Source organism: Bos indicus, chromosome 22, assembly GCF_029378745.1.
Source record: "Bos indicus isolate NIAB-ARS_2022 breed Sahiwal x Tharparkar chromosome 22, NIAB-ARS_B.indTharparkar_mat_pri_1.0, whole genome shotgun sequence".
Classification (NCBI taxonomy): domain Eukaryota; kingdom Metazoa; phylum Chordata; class Mammalia; order Artiodactyla; family Bovidae; genus Bos; species Bos indicus.
Window position 1 is genome coordinate 49,343,881 of NC_091781.1, and position 17,119 is coordinate 49,360,999.

General features: G+C 43.2%; 1 protein-coding gene across 13 annotated transcripts in view; it reads right to left on the reverse strand.

The window, feature by feature from the left end:
- The window catches only part of DOCK3 (dedicator of cytokinesis 3), a 304,126-nt gene that overhangs the window by 51,346 nt on the left and 235,661 nt on the right, over positions 1–17,119 (reverse strand). For 11 of the 13 annotated variants that reach the window (XR_011563033.1, XM_070776612.1, XM_070776615.1 and 8 more), the window contains 5 exons: positions 15,087–15,279; positions 8,111–8,238; positions 5,533–5,679; positions 3,134–3,232; positions 1,196–1,290 (listed from right to left, as the gene is read on the reverse strand). Coding sequence is in view for 12 of the 13 variants with exons in the window: in XM_070776612.1 (XP_070632713.1) it covers positions 1,196–1,290; positions 3,134–3,232; positions 5,533–5,679; positions 8,111–8,238; positions 15,087–15,279 (662 nt within the window). In the remaining variant the exon portion in view is untranslated. The remainder of the gene's footprint in view (positions 1–1,195; positions 1,291–3,133; positions 3,233–5,532; positions 5,680–8,110; positions 8,239–15,086; positions 15,280–17,119) is intronic. The other 2 variants (XM_070776613.1, XM_070776617.1) reach the window with 2 other exon arrangements.

The following is a 17,119-nucleotide window of genomic DNA, read 5'->3' on the forward strand; positions in this document are numbered from 1 at the left end:
TCTCAATTTTTGCTTGGGCATGTTTAAGGGTTAATGCAAGGCTGGCTTGCTAGAGTCAAGAGCACAGGTTAAGGGAGAGAGAAAGTGAAGTGAGACAGGCGAGTAAGGGTTTAATTACCAAGGGCATCGGATGCCTGGCAAAGGAGCTTACACCTAACAATGACCACCTAAGCTCTGGTGCAGAAGAGGGGCAAGGCAAAAACAGTGCATTAGAGAGACTTATTACCAGCAAATAAATTTGAAAAGTAAAAGCCTTGAAAGAAGAGGCTTGCTCCTGCAGAATGGGCTGGAGAGCCTGAAGTGCTCTGAGTAGAACTAAGAGACAGAAACAAGAGGGGGTCAAATGGAAAATCCACTATTTAAGGAAATATCTCTGCAACACTGTTTATAACCATTCTTCTGTTCTGTATGAAACGTTTGCAGTTTTCAAAAAAAAAGAGCATTATAAAAGGTACAGAGTAGAAAGACCATCCTGACACCTTGCTAATAAATCTAACACAAATAATTTCACTACATTCTGCACACTGCCGATGTAAAAGGCCGATCAGAGGGAGGAGGCAGTAGGCTAGAGAGTGGATGCTAAGTGGCCTTCTCCTGAGCACAAGGGGACCCGACAACAAGCACCCTACCACCCACGTGACTTGTTCGCTTTGCCAGTGAGAACCACAGGGCAGAAATATGAATGGGGCAGACAAGCAGGGTCAACCTTGGAGTGAATTCTGTGGCCAGTGTCAGAGGTGGGCAGAGCCTCACAGTCTTGGGTGAGTAATTAGCACTAGCTGTGGGGGATGAGCAGTGTCTGGCAGAAAACACAAATCAAGTCAAGAGGAGGGCTTGGGATGCTGCCTGAAACCACAGAGCAACAGAGGCCAATGATCAGGCCCTCCTCAAGCAGGAGCCCTCCTCTGGTATCACAGTTCACATTCATAAAAGTTCCTTTCCTACCCTTACCATGACACCATCTGCCAGGCACGTAGACTCTACTTCTGAACTATCTTTGACTATTTCTCCTCCTTGAACTTTGGTAAATGGCAAAGTCCCGCTGACTGCGCTTCCAAACACTTTCACATTTAAACCCTCTCCTCTCTGTCCCTACAGCTTTGACCTTGACAAGTTTCCATCTAGCTTCTTCTCTCACATGTAATATTCTGGGGACAGCTGCATGGAGGCTGGCACAGGGCCCTTCCACACTCACTTGCTTGTAAGAAGTCTCATCACCATCCAGTCCCGAGGAAAGACACTCATCTTCATCAGGTTCCGGAACACGCAGAAAATCTTCAACAGGAATTCCTGGGCCGAGAGGAAAATCTGATGTGAGGCGCCACCTCTACCACTGCAGCACATACCTCCTCAACAGGTTCTCTGACCTCTAGATCATGAGAATGGAGGGGACCAGTGGGTGATACTCTGGCTCCCTTCATGAGTTGCTTTTCTCTTAGAGGGCTGCATGGCAGTGAGGTCTGGCCACTGCCCCAGGCCAGTCCCAAACTGGGGAGAAGAGATGCAGTGCTATACCTGCTCAGCCCAGTGCCTAAAGGCCAAAACAGAGGAGGTCCAGCAGACATGGCATCCAACTGACAACTGAGTCCACTGGTCTCAATCTGTGGGGGATGGCCCCTGAGCACTTGATTGTAAGAACTTGTTTTCTTGGGTGTTAAGAACACATGGACTGGAGAAGCACTTCAGGGACAGATGAGTAAGTATCTCCAAAAATGTGCTTCTCCATGAAAGCAATGAGAATAGTGCAAAGACTGGTTAATGAAAGGCTTGCTGACTCAGGAGAATCAGCCTCACTTTCTGTGGGAAGAAGAAAATAAACAATAACTAAAAATTTTAAAAATTTAAATGGCAGTAGAAGCTACTTGAAGAACAAAAGAAGAGTTCAAAGTGGCTGCTTTGCGGGAGTAGTGGGTAGACGTGGTCAGGTTGAGCCAAGGAACCAGTTTTATATTACACACTTTATATGATGCTTTGGCTTTTAAAATTATATATACATACTGCTGTGATAAAAACAAACATTTAATTAAAAAGTAAGGGAATGATGCTTCTGATTGAGAATTGGTTAGTGTCCTTCTCTCTCTCACAAACACACACACATACAATGAAAATGATCTAGAACAGTCAGGACTGGATTTTCAAGCTCTACACCCCAGCTCAAGCATTGCTTGACCTGGATATGAGCTCCAGGCCCTGGTTAACTTATGGCTCATTTTAAGGGCTGTCAAGTTCATCCCTCTGAGAAGACAGGCTGGCCTCACCGCAGTAAGTTAGGGACAACAATCTGCAGAGACCCACATTTGTGGAAAGGTAGGCCAGATCAAACACCAGAAAGCGTTAGCGATACTTTAATGTGTTAATGATACTTTAAAGTGTTAGTGATACTGATTAACTCATATGATTAATAAAGATTACGCAAATGGAAAACAGTATAGTGTATTACTATGAAATATTGACAAGTGACTTGACTCTGGATGGAGGCAAAGCATAGACATAAAGTTTACAACAGTTCCTTTATCCAGGGATGAACTCAGTAGCATGGTCTAATGCAAACACACAAGCCCTTGGAGTCTGTCAGCAGCTGATACCCTTCACAGTTTGGGAACACTCTCCTGTCATCTGGACCATGGGCCCACTTCTCTGGACTATCTGCCCTCGGTGCTCTAGATCCATAGTGATAGCCAATGGACAGTGTTGGTATTTGCTCTCTACAAATATGAATCTTTCAGAAATATGTTTTACTGAAGAAAAGTTGTCATTATTATTATTACTACAGTTATTAAACAGTGAAGCCTATTTCATGGGTAACCTACAACTCAACTGCTGTGTTTATAAGAGAGGGAAGAGTCCTGGTTGACTGATAATCAGTATGGCCCAGAGAAGTGTCTCTTAGAGGCACATGGTCACAGGGTTGTGATCAGTCAGGGAAGACTTGCCAGTGTTCCTGGGGTCTGGCTGTATGGGAATACCACTGGCTATCTGCTTCTGGAAGCCATACATAAAGCGAGGCTAGTAAATCTTCCACTCTCAGCAGGGCAGGCCTCTTGTACTTCTCTACTGGCAGGGGGGAAAACTGCTGGGCAGTCTTAGCGTGTGCTTCCTTTCCTAGGTGAAAGGTCAGTGTTTCTCGGCCTACCTTGAGCTCATCTTTGCTCTGGAAGTTGTCCAGGAGGTGCTGGTAATGCGTGTCACACATCTGGCGGAGCAGCGAGAGAAGGCAGGACACATACTCGCCCTGGGGAACAACACAAAATACACTTAGCAAAGCCAATCACAAGAGCTGTGTTCCCCCAATCCACAGAGGGCAAGGAGAGAAGGAAGGGTCTGAGATGGCCCCAATGATCATGGGAGGGAAGGTGACAACTCTGGCCCTGAAAATGAATTTTCTTTTCTGCTAAAGGGGTGCCTGGAGGGCTTGGGAGTTTTAATAAGACTGCTGCTGCTGCTGCTGCTGCTGCTAAGTCGCTTCAGTCATGTCCGACTCTGTGCGACCCCATAGACGGCAGCCCACCAGGCTCCCCCATTCCTGGGATTCTCTAGGCAAGAATACTGAAGTGGGTTGCCATTTCCTTCTCCAATGCATGAAAGTGAAATGTGAAAGGGAAGTTGCTCAGTCGTGTCCGACTCTTAGCAACCCCATGGACTGCAGCCTACCAGGCTCCTCCATCCATGGGATTTTCCAGGCAAGAGTACTGGAGTGGGGTGCCATTGCCTTCTCCAAAGACTGCTGCAGCATGGGGCTAATTGATAAATCTTAGCCCATAAGAAAGAAGTACTGCCAAATGAGACAGATATTCTAGTTTTTTCCCTAGGGAACTTTCGGCTGCATAGTCCTTTGTCATTATATGCTGCCAGGGCACCATACTAAAGTCTGGAGGGGCCCCTGGGAACAGGGAGCTCAGACTTCTCTGGACAGAATTTGGACTCTGCCCATCCTGCTGGGCTGGAGCAGTCTTTCTACAAGGATCTCCTCTGGGAACTCCCAGAGCTGACATGTGATTGCTGGAGATGGAACACAATAGATCAACATGACCCTCGGGAAAGCAGAGGAGTCAAAACTGACCTTTCTGAGAAGATGAGCTAATAATGGCTCTAAGTAAAAATTTAAAGATTAAAAAAAAAATGAGTCTTTAAAATTTCTTCAGGTTCCAACTGGGGTATGCAGATGAAAACCCTGGCTTAAGGACTTCAAAGACTTTTACCATCTCTTGGAAACTTCTGTCATGGGACTGCTGAGCACGGTTTCCTCTTACAAGGCTGCCTCCTCAGAAGAGACGGAGGAAAAATGACTTCATATGGGCAGTTTTCAAATGTTTTTAAGTTTGTGGGACTATGACAACTCTTTTTTAGTCTCTCAAATCCTTTTGCGACTCATGAAATTATTAGACATATATGTATGCAAAATATATAACAGGTACATGAACCTCAGTTTTATCTGAAGAAATGGACATAAGCCATAATTTGTTTTGAGAATCAGATGCATTAATGTACATAGAGCATTTAAGTAAAAAGGCCAGCACGTAAAGAAGTGCTCAATAAACTGTTGTTATCTTCATTAGATGTATATGAAATAAATCACTTCTTTAGTATTGCTAGTGAGTTACTGTTTATAAAGTGGATAAAGCAGGGTCTGGCCCAAGCCAGCACTGTGTCATTGCTCGTTAGAAGGATGGGCTACCAGGACACACCAGGGAACATATGTTCTTACCTATAGTGAGAGTGTCTTGCATAGGAGTTCCTAAGGGAGCAGACATTCTTTCCAAGCCCATATCCTCTAGAACACATCTGCTCTCTGCTCTCCCTAATGTGCTGGAGCTTGACTTGCTCCCACAGGAGCTTTTCTACAAAGGGATCACTGTAGTCTCCCACCTGCCAACAGGAAGATCCCCAGCAAGCTGTTTATCATGTCCCAACATCAGGGCTAGGAAGTGCACACTGCATAGGAGCAGCGGGGGCTGGGGGGTGTCTCTCTGCCTCTCCTGCAAGGCTCTCCCAGTCTGTTTCTCTCCTAGTTAGATCATGGGAGACCACTGTCCAACAATGCCAGTGCCATTCTACATCATCATGTTTTCCCTGATGCTTGACATTTAGATACAAATACTGTGAGGGACTGAACTGAACTGTGGCCAAAAGCAACTAATCTGTAGGTAGAAGCAGACTGTGAGAAAATTACTGTGGTGCACACATCACTGGCGAGAGCCTGCTCCTAGAAGGAACAGTCGACAGCTGTCACCTTCATTCTCTGCTTTATTCCATATTACAGAAAGAGACCTGGCTCAAAGGCAAAAGCCAGTGGAGACTGTGTACAGGAAAACAGGACAGGAAGCATCCCTGGGTCTGTCCCTAAGTACACTCCTCTGAGTATGAACCTAGAGTGGAGATGGAGTCCAGCTGGAGAGGGGAAAAGGGCAGCATGCGGACAACCATGCAGGGAGGGAAGCTGAGATGAGGGTGGTGTGATGTGAGATGAGGTTCTGTGTGGAGGAGCCCCGGGTTAGAAAAGAAAGCAAGAAAACCTGAATGTTAGTTACTAACAGTGATCTCCGCTGTGCACTGCGGGCACCGCTGCCCTCTTACCGCCTCCTGAGCGTGCGATTTGCTCATGATGGTGAGCAGAGTCTGTAAGAGCACGTCCAAGAGGCTTTCCACCATCATTTCTACCTCCTCCATGACATCTGCCTCCTGGAGCGAGCAGCAAGAGAGCACAGCGTTAGCGCCAGGCTGGCTGAAGTGCAGTGGGCAGTACTTACTAAATCAGCCACGGTCAGGAGCCGTCTTCTGACTTAACTCTCAACACCGAGCCCCCAGCCTCACTGGCATGCAGTGTCAAGGAACCTGGAACAACAGCTCTGCGAGGAGGGGAGGCACACCTGCTGCTGTTGCCCTGGTTTGGGGGCTGGAGACTGAGCCTAACACAGCAACACCCTGACACCTGCAATTCTGAACCTCAGGCAGATACATTAGTCTTGATACACAAGGACGAAACGAAGATCCTAAGTTAAATGTCTTCTTGATTTTCCTAGAATAGTTAGGAGAGAGCACAGCACTGCTGACTAACACTCTGAGAAAATGGTAGAGTTCACACCACAGGGTGTGCAGGCAGCACCTTCCCTACTGCTAATGCACACAGAAGTATCTCAGTCTTCCTCAGGACCATTTTCTCTGTGCGTGACCTCACTCTCTGCCAAGCCTGACTGCTGCCCAGACATGCTCCCTCTAGCTCCTTGGCATTCCTGCTCACATTCCTTGGTCCACCAGGAAGACCCTGGTCTCGGTGTTTCCTTCTTAGGCAGCCTCACAAAAATAATGGAGCACGCTTCCTCATTGAGGGTTGCTTCCCAGTCAGCAAGTTCTGACTTTAGGAAGAGTCTGTGCTATCTTTTTCTAGACCTCTCACATGCAATCCATATCCTACAGCCTGATTTTCATGATCTCACAAAGAGATTCCCATTGCCTCTTCTCCAGTCCCTTTATACTATTACTGGTCCAAATGTCCATCCATCTATCAACCCACCATTCACTAAGTATCTACCATGGGCCAGTAACTGTTTGAAAACCTGAGCATACACAAGAGATCAAGAAAGGTAAGATCTCTGCTTTAGTGGAGCTTAAATTTCATCCATCCCCCCACCCCCGGCCAGCTATCCATTCAATGTAGTTTTACTGAGTCCCATTCCTCAAGAAAGATTTGAAAGGCTCTTGGGACCACAGTCTTCTTCCTCAGTTGTTGAACTAATTATAATGCTTTTAAAACCTGTGATGGCTCTTTGAGTAGCTGTGGGGTTAGTCTCTAACCCCACAAATACAACCAGATCACTTCCTTCAGATTTTCACTTGTTCCCATTCCTTTTTCATCCTTCCCCTCCCCTTGCTTTTCCCCTGCAATTTATCTCTTTCCTTTAGTAACCAGCCTCCCATCCCCTCAAGCTGACCCCGGGTCACCAGTACACCTTATGTGCCTGGTGTTGCTTCTCTGAGGCTTGGTGGGAAGGAGAGCTGCCAGGCCTTGCCTGGAGCCAAGAGCAAACAAAAGGGCCACTACAGCCATTGTAGTCACTCTGCCAAGGGGGGCCACTATCACCAGATGGTCCTTTAAGTCTGGATACCAGATACCAGAGCACCCTATTGAGTCCTTGCATCCTGTTCAAACCAAGCACATTTTTTCTTCTCTGCACCTCTCCCATGCCATCTTCACAGACAACCTAACCTCCTATGTTTGTATCACTTGGTTCCTGGTATTTATTTTAAAGGCACTTGAAATTTTATTCTCCAGAAACCTTATCTCAACTTGGAAAGATTGTGTAAATAAAGACTCAGTCTTATTTTAAATTTGTTTATACTTTCCTAAAGTTTTCAAGTTTTCTAAAAGAAATACTCATTTCTTCCATAGTATAAACATATAACACAAAGATAATTAAAATAAATTCCTACCCTTATCCTTGCCTGATACATGTTTTTCTGCCTTCCTTATCTCCCCTCCCTTCTAAGATGGGTCTCTTCTAAAAAACTAAAAATAAAGAAGAAAGAAAATAGGCAAAAGCACTACCAGCTGAAACCTGAGCCCTGAAGTACCACTCCAGCATCCCATGAGGCTGAGAACTATTGTGGGCAACATGTATCGCTCGTACACCCTGTCTCATCTGGTGTGGTACAGGAATACCATATGGGTGGAATCAAGCTGCCAGGAAGCTGACAGAAAAGTCTGAATGAGCAAGCTGCCTCTCAGCCTGGGCCTGCCTCCTTGTGCTCGTTCGTGCCTGAGTATCCTCAGAACACTCCCAGGAATACAGAAGTAATGTCTTTTGATAGAAACAGAGCAAGCAGCATGGGATGGGGTTTTCTGGTACTACAGATGACTATGTTTCTGGGTGTATTTACAGCAGTACTTTTTTTGTTTTTTGTTTTTTTAAATAGCAAGACTGTGTTGTGTTGAAAAGCCTGCTGGGCACACATAGGCAGGCCTCCATTCACTTGGGCACCTTCCTGTCACTGATGAAAGCTTCTCTGACTGGGAAGTGAACAAAATGATCTTTGTTGGTCTGCCTTTGGCTAAACTGACACAGGACGGGGACAGAGCTTAGGGCCGGGGGTGGCACAGGTCTAGGGTCACTACCAGAGAGCTGGTCTTGACGATGGAGAAGATGCTGCCGAGAATCCCTGAGCAGATAAGCAGCTCCTTCTGCTGCCTCAGGTGAAGGTGGATGTGATGGAGAACCACAGGAAGCAGAATGCGGCGGGATTCTGGGGGAGAAAACACAAAGGTGAAGCAGCCCTTTGGAGAAGAACCAGCTACCCTTGGAAGCCAGGGGCAACACAGGATGCAGCTGGTCTCCAGGCAGGTGGGGCTGGGACTGCAGCCACGCTGGAAACCAGTCCCTGACTGTGGGCAGGTCTAACAGCCTACTTCGGACATCTGAAGACATGTCACAGCGTTTTCTCTCTCTTTTCTTTTTTCACATTTCAGGCCTCAATTATCTAGGGCCTTTTATGCAGATGTATGTTAGGAGACTGCTTCCAAATGAAATCTCTTTATTGACTAGACTTCAAATTAAACTCAATTTAAATGACACATTTAGTTCTATGAACTAGGCTGATGGAACTAACTAGCAGACTTGCTATGGATTATAAATGGTCCCTCTTGATGATGCCCTGATGGTGGCCCGGCACTTCCACCCTCCTAAGCCTTTACTGTACTTTCCCCCTCTGGCCCGTGGGACGCTGTGTGAATCCATGGTAACGAAAGGGACAGAAGGAGGACTTCCACCTTGTCATAAGCCTTTGATAATTAACTAAACCTCTTTGCCAGTCCTACTGCATACATTAAAATAGTTCTCTTTTCTTTCTTCTTCAATGCTGCCTAAAAGTATCTTCCTCAGGGGGTGACTATATTTAGAACTCCAAATTCAGGAAGGTTAAATACTAAATCAAGCTCTTTTATCAATTCACTCTAAGACTTTAGGCAGGTTGATTCCTTCTACAGGTTTGATTTCTCCCAGCTATAGAAATGAGGTGCTAACAGCCCCCTTCTGCATTTACTTCACAGGTGTGGTGAGAAGACAAGGTGAAATATAAGTGTGGACATGTTTCTGGTGTCTTGCACTCCTATGTGGTCAATGACTGTGTGATTAAAGTGGCACCACAGCCAGTCAGCATGATTCAGTCAGACTACCAGTAACACAAGCAAGTCACGGTATTTTGGATTTGTTGTTCATATTTGATCATAATTAAGTATTCTAGATGAAATTCAGAATGAAAATCTTTATCAGCAAAAGACAAATTACGTGATATACAGGAGATCTGGGGAACTGCCTTGTCAAATATTTAGAACATGTTGAAATAAAATGGAGTGACAACTATTATATGTTTAAAAGGACGCTTGGATAAAAGAGAAGTCCCTACTGTCCTTTGTACACCAAAATGCCAATAGAGCAGGATTTGTAACAACCAATAGCTGCCTGCAGACAAAATAGCAGTTTGTTATTGGAATCTGCTGATCAAGAAACCAAACTGATATGCTCTGAGAAATGTAAGGGTTAGTTTTAAGACATCACTGGTAAAAGTCCTTCGGCCTCAGGAAAGATGCTGCAGCTCAGGCATTCAATGAACGTGAGATGCAAGTGAAAATTTGGGGGTGGCTTGTTATCGCCAAATCCAATTACATAGTTCCAGCCATATAAAAACAATTTTTCTTAAGTGATTATAAGAAGCAGCAAGTACATGCAAAAGTATTAGAAATAAAGTATATCAATGAGGGCAGTCTGCTGTCCGCCTTCCCATACACTCAGAAAGAACCTGCTTGTTCAACATAGGAGCACCTCAATACATAAGACAAACACTAACAGACATAAAAGGAGAGATTGACAGTAACACAATAATAGTAGGAGACTTTAACACCCCACTCACACCAATGGACAGATCATCAAAACAGAAAATTAATAAGGAAACACAAGTCTTAAATGATACATTAGATGAGATGGATCTCATTGATATCTTCAGGATATCAAATGCATCCAAATGCAGAAGAATACACCTTCTTCTCAAGTGCACATGGAACATTCTCCAGGAAAGACCACATTTTGGGTCACAAATCGAACCTCAGTAAATTTAAGAAAACTGAAATCATATCAAGCATCTTCTCTGACCACAAAGCTATGAGACTAGATATCAATTACAAGAAAAAAAACTGTAAGAAACACAAACACATGGAGATTAAACAACACGTTTCTAAATAACCAACAGGTTACTGAAGAAATCAAAAGGGAAATAAAAAACTTGCTAGAAACAAATGACAATGAAAACACGACAACTCAAAACCTATGGGATGCAGCAAAAGCAGTTCTAAGAGGGAATACAATCCTACCTCAAGAAACAAGAAAAACATCGAATAGACAACCTAACTTTACACCTAAAACAATGGGAAAAAGAACAAAAAAACACCCCAAAATTAGTAGAAGGAAAGAAATCATAAAGATATGAGTAGAAATAAATGAAAAAGAAATGAAAGAAACAATAGTAAAGATTAATAAAACTAAAAACTGGTTCTTTGACAAGATAAACAAAATTGACAAACCTTTAGCCAGACTCATCAAGAAAAAAAGAAGAATCAAATCAACAAAATTAGAAATGAAAAAGGAGAGGTTACAACAGACAATGCAGAAATACAAAGGATTATAAGAGACTATTATGAAGAACTATATGGCAATAAAATAGATACCCTGGAAGAAATGGACCGATTCTTAGAAAAGTTCAATCTTCCAAGACTGAACCAGGAAGAAATAGAAATTATGAACAACCCAATTAAAAGCACTGAAATTGAAGCTGTGATCAAAAATCTCCCAAAAAAACAAAAGCCCAGGACCAGATGGCTTCACAGGAGAATCCCATCAAACATTTAGAGAAGAGCTAATGCCTATCCTTCTAAAACTCTTTCAAAAAACTGCAGAGGAAGGAACACTTCCAAATTCATTCTATGAGGCCACCATCACCCTGATACCAAAACCAGACAAAGACAACACAAAAAAAGAAAACTATAGGCCAATATCACTGATGAACATAGATGCAAAAATACTCAACAAAATTTTTGCAAACAGAATTCAGCAACACATCAAAAAGCTCATACACCATGATCAAGTTGGGTTCATTCCAGGGATGCAAGGATTCTTCAATATACAGAAATCAATCAATGTGATACACCATATTCACAAACTGAAAGATAAAAACCATATGATCATCTCAATAGATGCAGAAAAAGCCTTTGACAAAATCCAGCACCTATTTATGATTAAAACTGTTCAAAAAACGGGCACAGAAGGAACCTACCTCAACACAGTAAAGGCCATATATGATAAGCCTATAGCAAACATTATTCTCAATGGTGAGAAACTGAAAGCATTCCCCCTAAGATCAGGAACACAATAAGGGTGCCTACTTTCACCACTATTATTCAACATAATTCTGGAAGTCCTAGCTATAGCAATCAGAGAAGAAAAAGAAATAAGAGGAATCCAGATCAGAAAAGAAGAAGTAAAGCTCTCACTGTTTGCAGATGACATGATACTGTACATAGAAAACCCTAAAGATAGTATCAGAAAATTACTAGAGCTAATCAGAGAATTAGCAAAGTTGCAGGATACAAAATTAATACACAGAAATCACTTGCATTTCTATGTACTAACAATGAAAAATCAGAAAAAGCAATTAAAGAATCAATCCCATTCACCACTGCAACAAAAAGAATTAAATATCTAGGAATAAATTTACCTAAGGCGATGAAAGAACTGTACACAGAAAATTATAAGACAGTAATGAAAGCAATAAGATAACATAAACCGATGGAGAGACATTTCATGTTCCTGGGCAGGAACAATCAATATTGTGAAAACGACTACACTACCAAATGCCATCTACAGATTTAATGTAATCCCTATCAAATTACCAATGGCATATTTCACAGAACTAGAACAAAAAGTTCACAATTCATATGGAAACACAAAAGACCCCGAACAGCCAAAGCAGTCTTGAGAAAGAAGAATGGAGCTGGAGGAATCAAGCTTCCTGACTTCAGGTTATACTACAAAACTACAGTCATCAAGAAAGTATGGTACTGGCACAAAAACAGAAATGCAGACCAATGAAACGAGACAGAAAGCTCAGAAATAAACCCGTGCACCTATGGGTACCTTATTTTTGACAAAGGAGGCAAGAATATACAATGGGGCAAAGACAGCCTCTTCAATAAATGGTGTTGGGAAAACTGGACAGCTACACGTAAAAGAATGAAATTAGAACACTTCCTAATACCACACACAAAGATAAAGTAAAAATGGATTAAAGACCTACATGTAAGACCAGAAACTATAAAACTCTTAGAGGACAACATAGGCAGAAATAAATCAAAGCAAGATCCTCTATGACTCACCTCCTGGAGTAACGGAAATAAAAACAAAAGTAAACAAGTGAGACCTGATTAAACTTAAAGCTTTTGCACAGCAAAGGAAACTATAAGCAAAGTGAAAAGACAATACTCAGAATGGGAGAAAATAATAGCAAATGAAATAACTGACAAAGGATTAATTTCTAAAATATACAAGCAGCTCATGCAACTCAATACCAGAAAAACAAACAACCCAATCAAAAAGTGGGAAAAAGACCTAAACAGACATTTCTCCAAAGAAGACATACAGATGGCTAACAAACACATGAAAAGATACTGAACATCGCTCACTATTACAGAAATGCAAATCAAATCCACAATGAGAAATCACCTCATACCGGTCAGAATGGCCCTCATCAAAGAGTCTACAAACAATAACGCTGGAAAGGGTGTGGAGAAAAGGGATGCTCTTGCACTGTTGGTGGGAATGTAAACTGATACAGCCACTATGGAAGACGTTATGGAGATTGCTTAAAAAACTAGGAATAAAACCACCATATGACCCAGCAATCCCACTCCTAGGCATATACCCCGAGGAAAACAAAACTGAAAGAGACACATGTATCCCACTGTTCACTGCAGCACTATTTACAATATCTAGAACATGGAAGCAACCTAGATGTCCATCGAAGATGAATGGATAAAGAAGTTGTGGTACATATACACAATGGAATATTACTCAGCCATAAAAAGGAACGCATGTGAGTCAGTTCTGATGAGCTAGATGAACCTAGAACCTGTTAAACAGAGTGAAGTGAGTCAGAAAGAGAAAGATAAATACAGTATTCTAACACATATATATGGAATCTAGAAAAATGGTACTGAAGAATTTATTTACAGGGCAACAATAGAGAAGCAGACACAGAATAGACTTATGGACATGGGGAGAGGGGAGGAGAGGGTGAGATGTATGGAAAGAGTAACATGGAAACTTACATTACGATATGTAAAATAGATAGCCAAGAGGAATTTGCTGTATGGCTCAGGAAACTCAAACAGGGGCTTTGTATCAACTAGAAGGGTGGGATGGGGAGGGAGATGGGAGGGAGGTTCAAAAGGGGGGGGATATATGTATACCTATGGCTGATTCATGTTGAGGTTTGACAGAAAACAGCAAAATTCTATAAAGCAATTATCTTTCAATAAAAAATAAATAAAAAAAAAAAAAAGAAAGAAAGCACCTGCTTGAAGCAACGCTCACAGCTTGAGTGAATGCAGTGGCTTCTTTGAAAGTCTGTGCAAACCATTGATTTTATATTCAGTCCAGGAAGTGGTGAAGAGAGAAGTACTTACCATAAACAGTTACAGGTAGAGAAAAGCTAAGTTTCTTGGCGGCAGATTTAGTCTCAGTAATTCCTTACACAGGCATTGTTAGGTTAAAGGGGGTATTTGTTTTATACTGCAGATATGTGTAGCTCTGGGCTGAGAAGTGATTGTTCTCATACTTTGAAAGTCAAACTCAAAAAAAATTTGACCACCAAGAAGTTCTAATTATAAACATTCTAATAATAATTGCTTTGTTAGCATTTTAGGTTTATTTCTGCGCCCTAGAAGTTCATTCCACAGTGTGATATTCTGCTTAAAGGACAAGACTCATGCTGATTGTAACATCTGACTACTGAATATTTGATCATGTTGATTGTGGCTTCAGGTATGAATCCAGAGGTTCCTTCTGAAAGACAGTCCAGGCTGTTGATTGTATTATATTGCTTTTTTTTTCCCCTAGTTTTTTTTTTTTTTTTTTTAATTTTTCTGACTGTACCAGGTCTTAGTTCTGGCATGTGGGATCTAGTTCCCAGACCAGGGATTGAACTCATGCCCCCTGCATTGGGAGTGTGGAGTCTTAGCCACTGGACCATCAGCAGGGAACTCCCGGATCGTATTATGTTTGTCAGGCTTTCCTAATCTCTTTTGGAGTGTGGTGTGCTCAGTTGCTCAGTAGTTTCTGACTCCCTGCCACCAGTGCCATGGACTATAGCCTGCCAGAATCCTCTGGATGTGGGATTTCCCAGGCAAGAATACTGGAGTGGGTTGCCATTTCCCCCTCCAGGGGAACTTTCCTTCCCAGTGATTGAACCTGCGTCTCTTACATCTCCTGCATTGGCAGGCAGGTTTTTTTTTACCACTATTTAAAGTGTGGAGGGCTCCCTGTCTATGTCTTTGTCTGACCTTTAGAGGCTCCTCCAAAGAGAGGAAAAGGAATCTGTCTGTCTGGCAAGGCAAGGAAAGAAAGTGCAGTGGGTCCTCAGGGCCTCCTTTCAGGGTTTCTTTTCTTTCCTTGACTCATCCTACCTTCTTGGGCTAGACCTTTCTCTCTTGCTCCCCCTCCTTTCCCTCTGCTTTTTCATCCTGCTGGGGCCGTGGCAGACCCCTTTCTTGGCAGCTGGCTAGATTTGTGGGCCTGGAGGTTGCTCTGCAGGCCACCTCATGTGGGTCCCTAGAAATAAGCTGTGAGGGAGGCAGTAGGCCTAGGTTTTGGCTGCATTCTCTAACAGAGTTTACCAAAAACTCTGCATTTTAAGGTCCACTCACTTCTCACATGATGGCTGGTAAAACTGATCCTTTGCTTACCACTTGGCCAACACCCTGATAAGGAAGAAAGGTGAGTCTGACTCTCATCCCAACTTGATTTACCTGAGAAAGAAACTTGATTTACCTGAGAAAGAAAACAGGCGACTATCCACAGTTCTGGCAATGGACTGCAGCTTCACCACATCCATCGACTGCCCAATGTGCACAGTGCTGGGCATGCTCCCCAGAGTCCCTCTCACAAACTCCGCCACCTCCTGCACAGTGAACATCTGCAGGAGCTCGTCAAAGATAGTCGGGAAGGAGTTGAGGAGTGCAGCCTGCAGAAGCACATGAAGGTCTGGTTAGCTCAGAGTTAGGTTTGCATCCATCTGTGTGCTTAGACAATGACACACAGTGGTGAGAGGCTGAGAGGTAACTGCAGCACCCCTGTCTTGAACAGGCTCCTCCCTGGCCTGTGATTCTATCCATCCCTGTAGTAGTCCTGGGGCTGAAGCAGGAGAACCAAAAAGGAAACCAAAACAAGAGAACTTACTGGGATCCAGGCCACTAGAAGCTTTAGAACTTGCCAAGGCATTTGTTGGCAAGGGAAGGAATTATATAGAGAAATTAACCCCATAGCTTAACATCCATAGCTGTTTTTGCTCATAAAATGGATTTAACTTATTTGTCTGTCTCTATGATCAAGTTCTTGACTTTCCAATTTCAGCCCCAAATTCAAGCCAGGAAACTCTCAAAGAAGGGAGGTCAAACATAACTGAGCACAATCAAGCAGCAGTAGCTGAACTCCATTCACAGTCCTGCAGCCAGCAGTCCAGCTCTGAAAACTGGACCATTTCCCCAGAATAGTGACATTTATTTGAAACCATAAAATCTGAAGACTTTGTAAATTATTTCCTTCACATGCGATGCCTGGCAGTCTCAAGCGTGAATCCAAAACGGAGGGAGAATGTGTGGATGTAGTCAGCCGTGAAATCCTGAAGACTGCTGATGATGCTGGCCTAGAGTTCAGTGACCTCGACTGACTAGACAAGTGGTCTGTGTGTGTATGGAGACTTCTCTCCTAGGATCTCAGCTCTGGAAGACCCAGGAGGTGGCCTCTTGAGAACAATCAGAGCCTCTGGGAGGCAGAGTAGTTTAGAGGAAAGAGAATGGGTTTTGAAATTGGACAGACATGAGTTTAAATCCCAGCATTACCACTTATCTGCCACATAACCCTGGGTGAGTTACTGCCTAGTCCTTTTTCTCATCTATAAAATGGAGATGAGGCTATCACTTATCTCCTCTATTGGTATGAAGAAGAAGTTTAGGTGCACCAGGTTAATTTCCAGTAGACTGCCTGGCACACATACCAGGCCTTCAATAAATGCTGGCTCTTGTTCAATCTCTCTCATCTAAATGGAAATAGCATGGGAGCCTCTTCACGCTGCTCAGTCCTCTTAGATTATTAACCCAAGATTTACAAAGGGAAATGGAGTGTCGCCTTGAGACGAGGTGAGAGTGCACTCTTTCTAAGTGGCAGGGTAGGGGAGGAGAGCTGTTTTTCCTGATTGCTTCATCAGGCAGTAAGACACTGTCCTTGACTGAGTGAAAATTTATATGGGGCAACAGGTCTGTCACACTGCACTCTATGTTCAGGCCAGGACCATGACTGAACTGTGAATTCTATCTGCAGACAGATTTATAACTCCCTGAGATATCAAGGACACCATTTCTCAGTAATGAGAACCAGCACAAAAACTAGATACAAAGACAAAGGGAGGAATCAGGTATTTCTTGTGGCTGCATCACAAAACTTGTAGGACCTTAGTTCCCTGACCAGGGATTGGTAGTGAAACCAGGGGCCATGTTAATGAAAGTGCCAAGTCCTAACCATTGGACTGCTAGGGAATTCCCGGAAAAGCAGGTAATATTTCACAATCAACGACCAACAGTAACTGATTTGCCCTCTTAAATGGTGAAATTTTCTAATCTCATGGCACCAGGACAGAAGGACACTTGCACCATAACATCTCCTAGTGGTCAGAATCAAAGACATAAAGTCTGACTGAATTGTATACGTGCTGAGGGTTGTGAAACTCATGAAACATGAGCCTGGTACCAAAGGAGCAGGTCTGATTCTGACTCAGGTCTAAGCTGAGGATAGATCTAAGCTATTTA